Source organism: Eurypyga helias, unplaced genomic scaffold (assembly GCF_000690775.1).
Source record: "Eurypyga helias isolate BGI_N326 unplaced genomic scaffold, ASM69077v1 scaffold3570, whole genome shotgun sequence".
NCBI classification, from domain to species: domain Eukaryota; kingdom Metazoa; phylum Chordata; class Aves; order Eurypygiformes; family Eurypygidae; genus Eurypyga; species Eurypyga helias.
The window spans coordinates 99,371-117,022 of record NW_010225092.1 but is presented as its reverse complement, the minus strand read 5'-3'; the positions used below and the strand labels follow the sequence as shown (position 1 = coordinate 117,022).

General features: G+C 45.5%; 1 protein-coding gene across 1 annotated transcript in view; it reads left to right on the top strand.

The window, feature by feature from the left end:
- Positions 1-17,652, top strand: part of KLHL29 (kelch-like family member 29) — a 71,501-nt gene that overhangs the window by 46,324 nt on the left and 7,525 nt on the right. Inside the window, exons 7-8 of the mRNA XM_010148070.1 lie at positions 3,338-3,531; positions 11,678-11,822. Coding sequence (XP_010146372.1) covers positions 3,338-3,531; positions 11,678-11,822 — 339 coding nt within the window. The remainder of the gene's footprint in view (positions 1-3,337; positions 3,532-11,677; positions 11,823-17,652) is intronic.

The window sequence follows — 17,652 nt, the reverse complement described above, 5'->3', positions numbered from 1 at the left end:
AAAGAGCAAGAAGAGAGGCGTTGAAGAAAATAAGTGAAGCAAGAGGAGGCTCACAGATGAAATCCAAAGAGTGGAGAGATGTGAAAACCAGCAAGGTTATTCCTGCCTGTGCTCTCTTCAAGCCCAGGCTCTGTTTTCTGCCGGGTTCAGGTGGTTGGCCGTATCATGGCCACGTACTCAATACATAAAGCAGAGGACAGTGACTGCACAAGGGTCAGGTGAGATGACAGGGCTGGGTGTACATGAAGTGACAGGCAGGGACACACGTGTCCTGAACACGTGGAAAGCCTGATGCTGGAGCACAGCAGCGCCACGAACCATGGGGTTGCAGGGGCTGCTCAGGGGGCAGAGGAAGGCGTGCGAGGGCATCCATGTAAAACGACATGAGAATCCATAGCATGCAAGGACTGCAAAACCAGGATTCGGTCATGTGAAAGGCAGTGTCCTTGGAGTTTCAGGTTTTGGATGGCCTTGGTAGGCCCATAGCCAAGGACAGGCATGGACACACCGGGACTGGAGCGAGCAGTGGAGGAGAGGGAAGAAAAACCTTTGCTTGGCTCATAGCCAGCTCCCATTAAGTCTCCATCTACAGCTTCAAACAAGGGAATCAAATGCAAAGCTTGACTAATGGAAAGAGATCAAAGTGATTATTCTTTAAATCAGTTCCCTCCCCGCTGGCCCCTGCGCGGAGCCGGCGTTATCGGCAGCCAAGGAGCCCCACTAGCACTAGTGGCAGTGGAGCAGTGGTGATGCCGGAGGTGGTGCGACAGATGGAAAGGCCCTAGGGCAGAGGTAACGCAGGTGTCATTATTTCCTGTCCTGGAAGGTTACAGGGATTCAACTTCATTCACTTTTAAACCAATTTAGTTAATCTGGTGCAAATCCTTGTGTGAACACATTAAGAGCTGACTTGAGATAGACCAAAATGATGGAAACCTGCCTTGCAGTGGGAGACTTAAGGAGCTTAGACTACTTAGTTTATCCCATAGAAGGTGAAGAGGTGACTTTATTATTTTCTGCAAGGCCATATGTGAAAGAGAGAGATTTGATATCAGACAGCTTTATAATCCAACAAGGAGAAAAAAAATAAACAAACCTCCTTTCTGGTGGGTGGGAGCTGAAGCAAAGCAGAAACTAGAAATCAGGTCTACAGTTTTTCAAGGAGGGAATGAGCCAGAGGAATAAATTCCCGTGAGAAGGAGAGACTTGATGAACAGATACCAGGAGGCCTTGAAGGCACCAATTTCTCTTCTTCCGCCCAGGGTTAAGTTAGTCACTTACTTAAGAGGATTGCTTCCCCGAGCAGCGAAACCCACACTAGGTGCCTGTGGTAGGTGGACAAGGGCTGACTTCCACCTGCTTTATGGTTCACTGAATTTTAAACCAGATGACCGAAACGAGGTGGCAGGAGCGTAGCTGTCTCGGGAGCTGTGGTCTGCCAGGTACTTCTGCCAGCGGCAGGGAAGGCAGCACGGCCGCCCACCGCCCCTTCTCAGACCTCTTTGCTGGTGCTAAGAGTGGATGGTGTGAGACAACACATATCAGGTGACACATATAATTTATATCTTCGTAGCCGAGGGACCAGAAAGGCACATCAGGTCAGTTCTTCTCAGATCTGTCTCTGTGCCCAGTTTCTAACCAGTTATAACCAAATCCTTAACCAGCTTTTATTGTACAATTAGGCATCAACAATTAAATTACCAAGCCCCAATTTATTACAATTAGCGAAGTGTAACCCAAAAGCAGCGTATGAAGCTGTGAGATTTTTGCATGTCTGCTGGAATGGGTGCGAGTGCTGTGGGCAAAGGCAGGAGATGCAGCGTTTGGTGCCTTACCTGGAGGAGCTGCCTGTGCAGTCCAACATGCATCCGCAGGCTGCGGTTTGGCACCAGACGTTAAGAATTAGCCCGATATAGGTGTGTCACCTTGAATGTTCCCAGCACCATGTTGTTTAATCTCGTTACATTTCTTCCTTTTGATCACTTTCTGTAGATGAATTTAATTTCTCGGTAACTAATTTAGAGCATTGTAAAAGGCAGTAATCCATGCTCATTATAAGGGGCTTTCTGTATTTTTTTTAGTTAAAGTTTGCCTCCCTCTTGCTTTTGCTTCATTTTTATGAGTGTGTTAATTGCTTCCAGTTATATTACTTGGAAATTCGTTAATGCGTTTTCATTAAGCACATTATTTTGTGCTGTTTCCATCACTTACATCTCTTATCCCTTTTATTTCCTCGAGTTTGGGCAGTGAGAATTTGAGGGACATATTGCAAAGGGAGAATTCCCCTGTCACTAAATTGTTTTTTACAGATGGATTCATGGCCATGGATTCATTTCATGTTTGCATATTGCATATCACTAATATTAAGAGCAAAAGCCCTGAATGGGTGATGAGAGTTTCTGTTCTCGCAGTCAACAATTCTGAATAATCGCTGTGCAGGAAACTCCTATTTGACTGAATGTGCCATTACATGGAAATATGGAAGCCTAAAAATCACATTATTTTCCACTGTCTCCAAGACTCATTTTAGAGCAGCTATTTGGATCCCTGCCACATTATCTTTAAAAAAAAATTGACGTCTGTACTTGTGACATTGTCTAAAATGAATCTTCATCCCTGGATTATTAACTGCACATCCCTTATGGTCAATGGCTTAATTAAATCAGATACTGATGACCTTAAAACTAATTTAGCACTTTCATGCATACTCTTTTCTGTTTGTTTCATGTCAAATGTAGATGGAATGGTGAAATCTTATTCCAGCATTAACGTTCGCAGCTTCTTGCAGCGAAGCGCAGTAGCGTGGTTGGCACAATGGAAATTCAGTGGAAGCATCTTAGTCTGGCACAAAACGTGCATCGCTGGCCAGTTAAATAGAGTAAAAAGAGCTATCGTGTTGCATTATGCTGCAGGTGAGATGTGTTCCACGAGCTGAACAACTGAAGTATATTAACAGTTGCCTGCCTGCGGTTGCTATTGGATATCACTGCACTGATTTGCAAGAATAATCTCATTGTATACTCATTAATAGAAATTAATTAGTGGAAGACATCTCAACAAAGATGTCCTGAGTTTCTTTAGCTTGGACTATAATGAGATTTGAGAGGCATATACAGAAAATTGAACCAGCTTTCTTTGGGCTTTTCTCAATGTTTTAAAAGCTCAGAAAAGGCATTAATTACACTGTTTATCAAGTGCCTGAATTTATAGGATGTTAGAAATTACATTTCCACCTCTGCTTTTCTTCTGCTTGTCAAGCTGCTTTTCGTTATACCCCATCTGTCTGTCCTGCCCAGCCTCGCGTCGTCTCAGCTCACTCCGGTTGCTGTCGCCCTAGGTACGATACGATAACCAACCAGTGGGAGACCATTGCTCCGCTGCCAAAGGCCGTCCACTCGGCCGCTGCGACCGTCTGCGGCGGGAAGATCTATGTCTTCGGTGGGGTGAACGAAGCCGGCCGAGCTGCGGGGGTCTTGCAGTCCTACATCCCTCAGACTAATTCGTGGAGTTTTATAGAGTCTCCGATGATCGGTAAGGGATGCGTGGTGTCAGAGTACACCTGAATCACCACAGACATGTCTGGGCTACAGGTATTTTAATGTGTTTGCGCAAAGCAAATGAGGTGGGGGGCGAGGGGAGATACCTTTACAACAGATTGGCGGGAATGCATGGTATATTAAACCAGAGAGGCAATTATCTGGATCTTTACTGAAGGCAGTTGTCACTCATTAATACGGCTAGTTATCAGCTAGAAGTGATGAGTTCAGAGTAGAGGAGAAAAGAAAGCAGTTATTAGGTATGGACAACTAGTAATTTTAGATCCAAAAAATCGCAAAGTGCGGTGAAACTTTGTCCCGGCATCATGTGTTGCTCCATGCTGTTGTACAACACCGCTCAGTTCATGAGTTCGTTAAAATGCCGCCTGTCCTGTGGGAAGTGGCGGTCATTCTTAACTGAGACTTATCAGGGGTGTCCAAAGGCGTATGTGCTTCAGAGGCTGAAATCTCTGAGACATGTAGATTATTAAAACTGTGTTTATTAGCCTGTGATGCCCTTGAGCTCACCAAACATTTTACAGAATAAAGAGCAAGACGAGAGGCCAAACTTTCCACTGTACCAGCCAACATTAGAGGTGCAGAATTCCTTCCAAAATTAGGGTAGCGCTCAGAAGATCGCCACTTACTTGCTTTCTGTGGTGATCTGCACCCTGCGTGTTTAGTCTGCTTTTGGAAATGAGGTTTAGCCTTCAGGCTCATGAGGACGTTACTGCAGGGTAACGGCCGACCTGGGCCGTGCGCTCTGGGTGGCTGTGGGCAGCCTTCGGTCTGTGCTCGGGTGGCCAAAGAAGCAATGCTCATACAGTCATCGCAGAGGAGCTGCGTTGGGGTGGCATGCCTTTGCATCCTAGAAACCTAGAATGGTTTGGGACCTTTAAAGGCCATCTAGTCCAACCCTCCTGCAACAAGCAGGGACATCTTCAGCTAGATCAGGCTGCTTAGAGCCCTGTCCAGCCTGGCATTAAATGTTTCTAGGGATGGAGCATCTACAACCTCTCTGGGAAACCTCTCCCAGTGTTTCACTGTCTTAACCCCCTTAGTCACATTGAAACTGTGACATGAGGTGCTTTGTTTAAGAAAACCCCACAGCCTCAGTATTGAGTCTCATAGAGCAGTAGGAGTATCAAGGAGTGAAGCGCAATTAATAGTGAAGTTTAATTAATTAATTCATTAATTGTGAAGCACAATTAGTATCGATAACAGAAGCGCAGTTACAAGGTATTCAGCTAAGGCGTAAGCATATGCAGAAGCTAAAATAAGCTGCTCCCTTTATTGTAGCTTGTTACAATTCTTAGGGCTCCTTTCTTGGGGTTCCCTAGCAGACCAGGTCATGGTACAGTCGGGGCCACAGCCTCTCCTGCGGCAACAGCACTGCTGCTTTCCGGCTCCCCTGCTGCTGTTTGTGTCTGGCCTAACGTAACATGACATGCATATGATGCAGCATGAAGTGCCCAGCGGGAGGGCGCTAACCGGCAAAAGTCATGTTTATGTAATACAGCAGTGCAAACAACCCTATTGCCTGGCTTTTTCCATCACATGGCTACAGCTGCTGCTCTTCATTTAATCCACTGACTGACAGTATGAGGTTTTCCTGTACTCGCAGCCTGTTGCAAAAATGAATGTATTATGCAAAGAGGTATTCCTTTTCCTTACCAAAATAGTACAAGTGCCACAGGAGCTAAGAAATCATTCCCTGGGCTCGTTATACTGTCTAGCAGGCATCAACACCATGCGTGCTTGGAAAAAATCATCCAAACCATCCAGATTTGGTTCGTCATCCCTTGTTCTAGTGGACATGTACTGTTACTTCCTAACAAAAATACATGAAAGACACAAATGAAGTTAAAAGAGGGTATTTATGTTCTGGTGTAAGCCCAGTTAATTAGTTCAGCTGAAGGCATAAAATATGGAGTTGCTGCGTGTCTTTGTTGGGAAATATATAACAGTAATTTATTTGCAAATAAAGTAAAATAACACAGACACTGAAAAATTGCACCCCAGTGGAGAATGTCTGGGAAACGGAACTGATGTGATGCCTGATCTTCACTAACAGGCTGTGGGAACACTGGAAATCTACTTTAATTTCTCCAGCTCTACAAAAACCATAGTATCACCTTTATTCGTGAAGTATCCCTCAAGACCTGGATGCAGTGCCAAGTGTGGTACAGTCAACATTTGTCTGAAACAAGGAGGGAGTAGAAGGAGTCTTGGGGTGCATTTTACAAAATGAAGCTGAGATAAACCCTGCTGTGATCATTGCTGGGGTGCCTTTTACAGCCTCAGAGCCTTTTTGTGTTGATTTGTGAATTCCTAAGATGTCCCTCTGAGCTAAGTTAACTGAGATACCCGACAGCGAGCTGTCTTGGTTAAGGTCACCCCAGAGATCAGTGAAATCCGTTTGACCTCAAATAGGACAACAGATTATTTAAAAACACCTCAAGCATGCTCAGAAATGCAACAGGCGATGCAGGTATTGAAAGTAGCCACGGTCTCTGGAGATTTTTAGCCCAAGTAGTACCTGTTTCAAGTCACTGTGGTTTTATGATAGTAAGTTGGACACAGCATGGCACACATTTGAAACCAACAGGGCCATCTCTTCCAAAGCGTCACGTGCCAGCCTAACCCATTGCAACACCGGCATCAACCACGGCAAAGGAGAGGGTCCTTTTTTGGCTAATCTGAAGGGAGGTGAAGCAGGCTGGATCCTGTCTGTGCAGTGGAGATATGGAGTGGGCACTAATAACACGTCCATGCAACTCATCCCCTGCTCTCTTCTGCCTGAATTTCTTCTGGGAATAAGCAGTGAATTCACTCCCAGTTTCCATTTATTCTTTCGCCTTCACCTGCCAGGAATTGTTTGGACGTGGATGCCTGCGTGCAGTAGGTATGGCACTAGCCCCACCAACATGATGCACGTGGATGCTTTGGTAGGCATTGTGCAGGTTTTGATTGCACACATCCGTATTTGGAGAGGACAGGGTCTTTCTTAGTGCCCCCACCCTGCCTTTGGAGCCAGCAGATGTTCCTGCAGCAGCACAGCCCACAGCTTGGGATAATGGAGCCTCCCAGGGCTTTCACGTTACATGTTATTAATAAGCGACCTTTCGCATCCCCTTCTTGTGTTTTGAACTGTAAGAAGTTGGCTGCTCTTGAGCCAAAGTCCTGCCTTTCCATTTTTGCCAGGTTGTCCTATATAGCTCTGCTAAAAATGTATTTCATGCCCAGCTTCCTGAGGTTCGTCTTATTTAACAAGATGGCCATAGACATGCTGAAGTCAGTGCTTGTAAGTAAGCCTAATTATCTTGTCACTGCCTTTTAGTTCACTTTGTGCCTTTGTGCCAAGGCACTAAAATATACTTTTTTTGATACCCTGAACAGTCAGTGTCTGTACTGGTGGAATTACAACTTTTTATTAACATTTCTGGATTGTAAGAAAACCAGTGTTTAATCATCACCACTATTAAATTTTAAAATCTGGTGAGAACTATGGGAGCACAGAGGTCAAAGATCTATGAGCATTTCTAGTTTTTAATCCAAGAGTACAGTTCCTCACCATATCATTTATTCCTGCAGTGATATGTCTGACCGAAGTGGGACAGTCACAGAGCTAACAATGCAAAAAATATCTGGAAAACAGCGTAGCAGCCTCTGTGCATTTCTGCTGCACTGTCCCATGGCTTTAACATTGGTTGAAACGCATAATCGTTCCCATGAATTTATTTTTGGACTTCACAAGAAGAATGAGATGTATGTCTTGGCCTGTCCCTCTTCCCAAGGCCGGTAGTTCAGTACGCACGTGTGGGTTTGGCCGCTCTCACCTAGACTGCTCAAAGCAAGGAGTGTTTCGTCTCATCCTTAATCATAGTTTTCTTCCCATGAGTAGTTCGTAGTGTTTTCCCCACTAGTAAGCTGGAATTTTACTTTCCTTTGTCTCACCCACTTCTCCTCCGTATATGCCATATCCTCCATTCTGAACGATTTTTTTCCACTCCTCGATGTGTTCCCCCCGCACACACCTACTCTACCCAGCAAAGTCAGTATTTTTGTGTTTGCCTTTTATCAGATGTCCTCCCCGCCGCTTCCTACCTCCGCTTCTTCTGTGTGGCCACGCTTTGTCCAACTCTCTTCAGTTCATCATCGTTTTGCCCATACGTGTGACGCTGAAACCGGCACGAGTGATCCCCCCCACACGCACGCACAGAATAGGGCGTTCGCAACTGAAGACCCTCAACTTCAGGGTCTCTGAGAAGGGTTTGCTGCAAGTTCTCTGGGGAGACCATCGGGCTGGTGGTGTAGTTGTGAGAAACCAGCTAGCAGGAGGGCACCGTGCCAGAAGGGCTGACACCCGAGACCCCGCTGTTAATTGCAATATCTGCGCTTCGCCCTCACAAGCTATGTTAAGGATCAGACCGCAGCTGAGGGACGTTATCTTATCCGTCACTATGCCATTCTTGAGCTTGTCGGCATAGTGTTCAGGGAGGGGACGAAGCGCTTACTATTAAAATAGATTTCACTTTATTAACTCGTCTCCTTTCTCCAACCTGCTTCGTCATGTGCATCAAGCCCTGCTCCGGCCACCCGCGCCTGCAGGGAGACCCTTCGGTTGGTGGTGTTTCGGGACTGGTGGCATGCCCGCATTGCTTCCTCCTGATAAAAATGTGTGGCTGTCTTAAGAACCCGTTTCCATATGAAGTGCAGCTGCCATTCGTTTTAATGCCACTTGAGGCTCGGACCGAGTGCTTTACTGGAAGGCAATGTAAGATCTGTAGGCTGTTGTGGAAGGGAAAGCAGAACTCTGCTGCTTGGCCATAGAATGTACCGAAAGATAAGAGAGCCACGAAACACATCACAGACAGCACGCTGTCGTTACTAAGCAAGGAGCACACCAGTGGGTTAAATTATCAACCCCGTGTGAAGTACACCTCAAGGATTGTCGTTGAGTGCATACTCCTTCCCGCAATGACCTGTCACTAGAATAGAAATACTTGCATATTTTCCTATAGCAACAGCAAAGGAGAATGATGTTATGATGTTATCCACTTGGAGAGATGAGTACCTTTTATCTATGATTTCCTTTACATTTATTCTGCCTTTTAATCTCAAGTGTGCTTGCTGTCCAGGACAAATCCCATTTAAGATTTTCCTGCCTGAAATGGATTACTATATCCGACAGCCTCAGAGCTTGAATTTTGGAGAGGAAAGGAGGCTGTTTTTCTGTTTCCAAGCTTCCTCTCCCCTTTCTTCCTTCCCTCCAGCAGGCTTTTGAGATAACAAGTGTCCCCACTCTATCCAACTCAAGCCTCTGACCCACAGGAGCTCATCCTCGTGCCCTGTAGCATTGACCAAAAAGCCCAATTTTGCTCTGCAAAATTAGGCTCCCCAACCAACCACTTTGGACTATGAGCATGTTAAGGACGTCCAGCAGTGACAGAAATTGGACTCTCCTGTTTCCATGAGGTTACCAAGCCCTGGGAAGGACAGCAGCGAGGGAAGGCTGTGGGTAGCACCTGGGATGAAGCAAGGTTAAAGACTGGGGGTGGTCACCCACACCTAGGTAGCAAGAATGACGGCTTGAGTTTTCCAAGCTCCCTGTACCCATGAACAATTTCTGCCTCCATGGTAACAAAACAAAAATAAAGCCCACTGTTTTCTCTCTACCTGTCTCTGGAGGGATGTCCCTCCTGTCTTTCTGCCATACCTTCATGAGGATCAGGAGACTGCTGTGAACTTCTCCTTTCCCAAAAGAAACAGCAGAGATTTCTCTGTGTCTGTCTCAGGCTTACTTTATACCAATATATGAAACTGTAGCTAAAGCCAAAAGCAGTAAAAAGACAACAGATAGGTGATATATTGAAAAATTGATGAGAATCAAACATGATTGCCTCTTTAAAAAAAGAAAGAAACATAATATTAGACTGTCTGTCTGTTTGAAAAGAAAAAAAAAGTCACTGTAAAAATATCCAAGGGGTTTCCCTCTCTGACAAAAAGGAATGTGAAGCAGTGACTCAGTCTCCTGAGAAGTCGCTGTTTCTGCCTTGAGGGAGCCCCAAATAATTTCCCGATGAGATTTGGGAGACGAGTTTTTGGTTTTTTTTTTTTTTACATGATAGTTTCATTCTCCTGCAAAATAGTGCTAGTCAAAGAAAAAAACCCATGAAGTGATAATTAAGTATGGAAAATTTCTGATGAGTGTCTTAACTGGAAAAAATGTCACATATGCAAGTCTGATTTGGAAAGGGATGCGAGACGGGTTGTTAGGACAGATAAGTCTTTCTGATGAATTATAGTGGCTTAGTGGCACCGAGAAGAAACTGAATACTCCTTGTTCTATTTTCTGGATGAATTAGTTTCTTCCCATCTGTTCCCAAGGATCAGTGACATTTTCCTAATACATCCGTGGTTTTTTGACATATGCCTGTAGATACTCAGCATAATGGGAGCCCAACTTTAACCCGTAACATGTTCCATCTGGTTTCATGCCGGGTGCTACACCCCTGTACAGCCCCCGGGCATGCACCAACATGGGGCGAGAGCCAGACCACCCCACGGCCATGCTGAAACAGGAACAGACACCACCAAACCATTATGTTCCTACTAGTTCAACCAGTTCAAACCCCAGTTAAGGAAATTACCTCTCTTCTGAAGATGTTCATCACCTTTTGCTTAACTCCTGTCAAATTAAATCTCTCGTTAAATATTTAATGGAATAAGGTGTTTTTACAAGAACCTCAGGGTTACAGTGCCAGCCGTGCAGGAGGTAAGCAAATGCCACAAGTGAAGCTGCTGGGGCTGGTTTAAGCCCGTGTCTTTCTGTGTTCGTAAAAGGACACAGGCACAGAGTTGTAGATCTGGGAGGAACACATAGACTCCTCCAACTTTACATGGAGTCTGTTATCAGAGATGTAAGTACACAGTGAAGATGCTATCGCACCTCCCTTCCAGCGCACTGCCCCTGGCTCCCCACACTCGGGAGGAGGGCTGCTGGGCCTGGAGCCTGACTGCACTGGAGATGCAAAGGATCATCCTTATAAAAATGCAGAATTTGGGCAGATATCTTCATATGGATAATTTTTATAGAAATGACCCCTGACACCAGGATAGCCACCCAGGAAACGTCTGCATCATGCCCCAAACGGCTTAGGCTCGTGATTCTGATAGAACTGGTTCTGAGGCTTATTTTAACTCAAATAAAGCAATGTATTTTCCTGTCTTTTGTTCCCAGACACTGCTGATTGGTTTCACTGAAATGTTGATTAAAAAAAACTGCATCGCATCAAGACAGACACCATCATGAGAAATTTCAGCCCAACTGGCTCCTATTTAATAACGTGCATATGGCGTGCTAGCAGCATACGGGACAAGTCAACTAATTAAATTAGAATTATTTTATTAGATAATTTATGGTTAGTTTTACCGATATTTCTAATAATGCTGCAGCTAAGACAAGAGTTTTAAAGCATTCTTGGAAACTGTGATTGAATGTGACTTAGGATAAGGGACTTGCTTAATTTCAAACCCCAACCTCACACAGTTTGTTGTTAAGGTACAAGACTGCTTGGAGGTACTTCACACATCTGAAAATAAAAATGCAGGGGAATTTACAAGACAGATGAAGAGGAAAAATGCTCGGGTCTCAGAAAATCTTCTAGATTATGTGGGTGACCTTCCCACAAGCAAAAGCAGGATACAAAAGAGAATCAAGTATTGGATATTATTACGTGGGTCTCTGCACTCTGGGTTCCTTCTGTACTTAGCTGCTGCACAGGCATGGGAAGCATCTAAGTTAACATTTACAGCAATCCAAAATTCTGAAACAACTTGACATCTTAATTTCATATGTAAGAGTGGAGCGTTTACTGTGATTCCATTAGGCTTCGGGAGAGGATAATTGTACTTTACCAGTTTAGAGGGAGGCACGTACTGGGGGATGAAGGACAGATGAACTTTAAAAGTGCCTTTGAGAACTTGGAGACAGAAGAACAAAACGAGGAAAGGTTTCCTCCTAGCCTTGGAGGTTTAGAAAAACGTGACTTATCTGTAAATAAGGGGAATGTATAAATAAAAAAACAGTCTCCAAACTTGAGCCTAAAACTGATCTCAGTGTTGCTTTCCATTGACAGATAACAAATATGCTCCTGCAGTCACTCTCAATGGGTTCATCTTTATTCTTGGAGGAGCTTATGCACGAGCAACCACCATCTATGACCCAGAGAAAGGCAATATTAAAGCAGGTCCCAACATGAACCACTCCAGGCAGTTCTGCAGGTGAGAAAAACCATTAAAAGTGAATTACTGGTGCCTTAACATTTTCTGCTGATAAGTAAGCGAATGCTACCTAACAGAGAAGGGGAGCGGGGAAGGGAGGTGTGTACCATCGGGTTTTCCTCATCTCTTTTTCGTACGTGTTCAGGGACACAGCATTTCCCAAAGTGCACATCCAGGACCCTGCTATGGTTTCTGTGTCTCCATATTCAGGGGCGATGGATCACGGGGAGGACCTGTGTTGGGCTTCACTTTCAGGCGCCTTGGATCGTGGGGAGGGACGTGTGTTGGGCTCCTCTGGCACGCTACAGGAACACAGTTTTCCTCAGTTTGCCATGTGTAACCGGAGCAGGATAAATAGCCAGTGTAGGAGAGACCACCATAATATGGAACAAGTTTTTGCTAACTAGCCGAAAGATCCTTGAAAGACAAAAAGTACTGAGTAAGCACCACACACTGATATTAATTATTATTTATTAGGTGCCTTTGATTGCCTTTTGGGCTCACTTCCCCGATTCCAGTCACCAATTTAACAAACTTCCCAAACTGGCTGACAAAAATAAAACTTGGCGTCCGTCACAGGTACTGGCAGAACTTAAAGACCTTTTAAAAAGTCTTACGTGGCCGTTACAGAGACGGGCCTGTTTCAAGCATAATTCAGCGCCAGCCCCTCTCAGAGCAGTTCCCTGTGCTGGGGACTGGCTGAGCTATTGGTTTCTCAGGGAAAAGCCATGGCAGGACCTCAAACATGGGCATGGGCGGCCACGAGCACGTGGTGAGGGCTTGTTACCCATGTCTGACACTCGAGGCCCTGAGCAAAACCAGGACAGAGGGGTTGTACCAGGCAGGTGCCCGAGTGAAACACCGGCTGGGATGGGAGGAAGAGCACCTGGCTTGGCAGCTGCGCCCACAACAGACCCGCATCTCCCAAAAGCTCAGCTCCTCTCCCAGGGGTGTCCATAGTCCCCATCCTACAGCTGAAAAACATCTTTGTGTTTCAACTTGTTGCATTTAACCTTTCATTTTGGTGCAGATGAGAAAATCCCTTTTGAGAAAGCATGCTCAGTTTCTCTTTTTGCTGTTTTTTTTTTTTTTCTGGGATTCTCCTTTTTTTTGCCTTTTTAAGGAGCGCCCTCTCTTGTCTCCTGAAGCATATTGTGTTGTAAATAAAGGGATGGGAGCAGCCGGCTCCATCCCTGCCGCCTATGGCCCTGTGCATCCTGTGCCAAGGTCAAGTCTTCCTTGGCCCTCTGCTCTAGCAGGAGGCAAAGTAGGATGAGGAGGAGCCCGCAGTCCTCAGGCAGCTGCTAATGACACTTTTTCTCCTGAAAATGAGAAATAAAGGGTACGATGCAGCTCAGGATTAGATCCCTAACCAGTAAAACAAAACACGAGGGACTTGTACACTTGATACATTCCTGTATCTTCCCATAAAGAAGGATGAACTGCTCTTGGAACATCTCTGATTTTGTAAAACATAACAAAAAACTCTTAATTTAGTATCTGGAACACACTATAACAGAAATTACATAGTCATGGTGATCTCAACTAAGGGCTGTTTGCTGAGCAGCTCACCCGAAAACTTCCCAAGGTTTCTAATGTGAAGGGATGCTTTGCTCTGCATCCTGCAAAAGGGAATCCAGTGGCAGACCTTATGATGGACCACAGAGGGTAAAGCGGTGACCCAGGTATTAGCTGCTTCTTAGGCACCCTAATAAACTGGCTTTGCTTCAGTAGAATATGAAACCCATCAGTAAACTTCAAACTTTTAATATTTTTTTTTTCCAAAGCCTAAAGCGCCAGTGGGCTGGAAACCTACAGTTATAGTGGAATAGTCAACAAAAAAAATAGTTGGGTAAATCCTGACTGGATGGTAAAACGGCACAATTTCAAAAAATCTTAAATGTGCTGGGAAATGCTCAATGAAAAATATTTCAGCAGAAGGAGTATGTGAAAGCTGTGATAAAAATTAAATAAATCAATGTGTTTGGAAATAGGGAAAATGGGAGGTCAGCAGTAACAAATACAGGGTATAGGTTAAAAACTGGCTGCTGCTACATGAGGCTAAGGGAACCAGCGAAACACCAAGGGCCAATAGGAGGAAAAAGAAAGGCACTTTAAACCTTTTGGGATCAAATTTGTAACTTTAATCAGTTATAAAACCATGGCTGATGAGGCTGATGAGGTGGCAAAGTGTAGCACAGACCGATGGGATGGATATTTCTCATCTATATTTGGAAGGGAGCAAGAAGGTTTGGTTCCATAGTCTGCTGTGAGGGGACCAGAAACGGTCACCACTGGCAGCAAGGAAAGATGTGACCCAAAAAGGTCAGAAATCAAGTTCTCAGATCAGGCAGCCCGGCCATCTTGGACGCAGGCGTCTTTAGAGATTTTGCTGAGAAGCTGCTTGAACCACTAATGTTGATTTTTAATAACTCTTACAGTTCAGGATGGATCGGGGCACTGCCAAAGTGTTTTCCTGTTTTGAAGAAGTGAAAAGGAGAATTGTAGTGCAGCAATTAATTTTGCAAAGTACCAATGTCAGGCTAAGTGGTCCCACTTAGCCTCACATTGGTCCTCCGCAAAGTACCGGAGTGGTTAATTTGGGATTTCAACAATAAATAACTAGATGCTAATAATGTGATGAACGCAATCAATGTGCTTTCCTAGATAATGGGTCTTGTTAAACCAACCTGTTGTCGTTTGCTTTGGGGGGAGGGGAAATTGGGTTCTTCGGTTAGGTTTTTAATAAAACGCACCTGGCTGCTAAGGACAACTGTGACACTATAATATAGTGCAATTTCTCCAAGGTATTTGGCTGCTATAGAATCATAGAATCATAGAATCACAGAATGGTTTGCGTTGGAAGGGACCTTAAAGATCATCTAGTTCCAACCTCCCTGCCATGGGCAGGGACACCTTCCACTAGACCAGGTTGCTCCAAGCCTCATCCAGCCTGGCCTTGAACACTTCCAGGGATGGGGCATCCACAGCTTCTCTGGGCAACCTGATCCAGTGCCTCACCACCCTCTCTGTGAAGAATTTCTTCCTGACACCTAATCTAAACCTCCCTGATTTCAATTTATACCCATTACCCCTTGTCCTATCACTACAGGCCCTTGTAAAAAGTCCTCTCCCAGCACCCTTGTAGCCCCTTCAGGTACTGGAAAGCTGCAATGAGGTCTCCTCGGAGCCTCCTCTTCTCCAGGCTGAACAAGCCCAGTTCTCGCAGCCTTTCATCATAGGAGAGGTGCTCCAGCCCTCTGAGCATCTTCATGGCCTCCTTCGGACTCGCTCCAACCGGTCAATATCCTTCTGATATTGAGGGCTCCACAGCTGGACGCAGCACTCCAGGTGGGGTCTCCCCAGAGCAGAGTACAGGGGCAGAATCCCCTCCCTCGACCTGCTGGCCACACTTCTCTGGATACAGCCCAGGATACGGTTGGCTGCCAGAAAGCCCAGAAATATAGGGAATAGCCCGTATTATAGGGAATTAACAAGGCAGACATTAGAGAGATAAAATCTGCTTCACTGACAGATCTCAAAATGTAGTTGTTAATGTGAAGATATCATTGAGCAAGGCCACCGGTAGCAAGCACTGATTCTTCTTCAGTGCTGTTTAATATATCTACCAACATTCCAGGTAACAGGAGAATCTCCCCTGGTAAAGGCCGCAGGTGGTGTAACGCTTGGTGGGTAAAAAGTACCGCAGAAGGAGCTCCTTTAGCCAGTTGGCTGCATGTCTCAGATGGTCCCAAGCTAGCAGCGGCATTTTAAATGCAAAGTGATAGATGGATGAAGCACAAACCCAGCAGCCCCTCATCCCTTGGACAGCCAGGCACTCAGAGGGGAACGTAAAGGGGGCCACTCGGAGCTACACAGCATGAGCGCGCATCGCAGCGCGGCAGGTGAAGGGTCAGCGCGCTGTTGGATACATAACGTGAGCCCCAACACCGAAAGGAAAACAGGGTGAAAGAGTGCTGCTGCGTACGGCGCTGGCGAGATGAAGGCAGGTCTTGGGCCCACGCATCAACATGTGGAAATACCAGCAGAAGTTTCAAAGGAAAGCTGCAAAAATGACCCCGGGTTGCAAATCGAATCTTTGACATGAAATTTAAGGAGTTTATCAAAGAAAGGCTGAGAGGTGACTGGATCACTGGGAGCAAGTGGGAAAAGCTCTCAGTCTCTCAGACAAAGGCGTAGCGGGTTACGAGGGCTAGGAAGCCAAGTTACACGTCTCAGCCTTGAAGTGAGGCACTTTCCCAACAGCAAGGATAATTAAACAGAGAAGCAGCAAGGGAGGGGGTGAACCCTCCAACACGCGGTGTTTTAGTCCGTGGCCTGCGTGTACACGAGCTCAGATTAACTAAGCACAGAGATCCCTTCTGACCTTAGCCTGTGAATCTATAAATTCCTCATTCCGCTCATTAGCATGGATCACAAAAAACACGGTTTAAAAGCAGCAACATAAACAACTTAAAAATTAACTGCATGCTATTGATCTCCTCTCACCAGGAATCACTCGATACCGAATTTGCTGGGAAAAATCTTGACCGCATCACTTTTATTTTTACCTGCACTGTTTGTACATGTTAGTGACTAGGGAGGGTGATGGCTTCGAGCACGGGGAAGAGAAATGTGTGTGACATTCCCCCTGTGTGAGAAATTAAAGGTCCATTCAAATGGTTTTAATATCAAGTTAAATTACCTTTAATGAAAAAAGAAAAATAAATGGTTCAGGTCTCCAGCTCACGATCAACAGAAGAGCAAATTGAGCATCATTTTCAGATTAAGCCCGGACTGATGGAAGTCAATAAGAAATTCGTGTTGACCTAGAATTAACCCTTTGAGGGATGGTGCCAAACGGGCAAAGAGCTATAATAGGCCTGAAGTATTTTAAAATTCACTGAGAGTTCACACGCAGGTCATGAACACCTTCCACGAGATGTGTGAGGGTGTGGGACATAGCTGACATTTCCCAAACATCAGGCAAGCGTGTCCTGTTGGCCGCGTGGACCCCATCTTTGGGGCAGCTCCTGTTCATTTGCAGGATCTTTGGAGGCAGAAGTGACAGGCAGCCACCGACAAGGATGAGGAGCCGGGATGATCACACCCTGCTCTGCCGGACATCTCCCTCCGGAAAGACTTGTGAAGACACCCCTCCCCTCCAGCCCTGGAGAGTCTTCCCTTTGCAGGCAGGCGCTTTCCCTTCCCACAATGCCCTTCAAGGGTTTATTTTTCCATGAGCAAAAAGAATACTGAATGTGTTTCCGTGCATGATTAAAAATTCCATATTCTGCTTGCTTAGGATGCAGGCGGCGTGCAAACAGGCGTGTGCTACAGAGAGCCTCCACGGGGCAACAGCGGCAGCGTGATGGTGCCAGCAATAATTCCAGAGCAGCTAATTTAGTACCAGCAATTCCCAACAGACACCAGAAAAGCATTTTCTTCCTCCTCCTCTGACTGTTAACCAGTAAGATTTATTAGATGGTTCTGCCGAATGGAAATCTTTAATAAAACTTCGACTCGGGCTGAACAGCACAAAACCAGGGTCAGTTTGTGGATTTTTTCCCTTTTTTTTTTTTTTCCCCTCTTCTTTTTAAATAAGCCCTTGTTCTCGAACAGCGAAGCATGGTGACTCCTGTGCTTGACTGCTAGGCATTGCTAATGTACAGCACCGGCTGCAGCCTCCCCCAGCCGATTCCTTTCCTCATTGCAAAGTTCATGGTAACTCCAGGCACTGGAAGGGGTTAGAGCACAGCTTGTTTGGATGGATATTCCCAGGTGAAGCTATTACGGAGCGCGGTGCCTTAATGGCCTCGCGCTTCTCGAG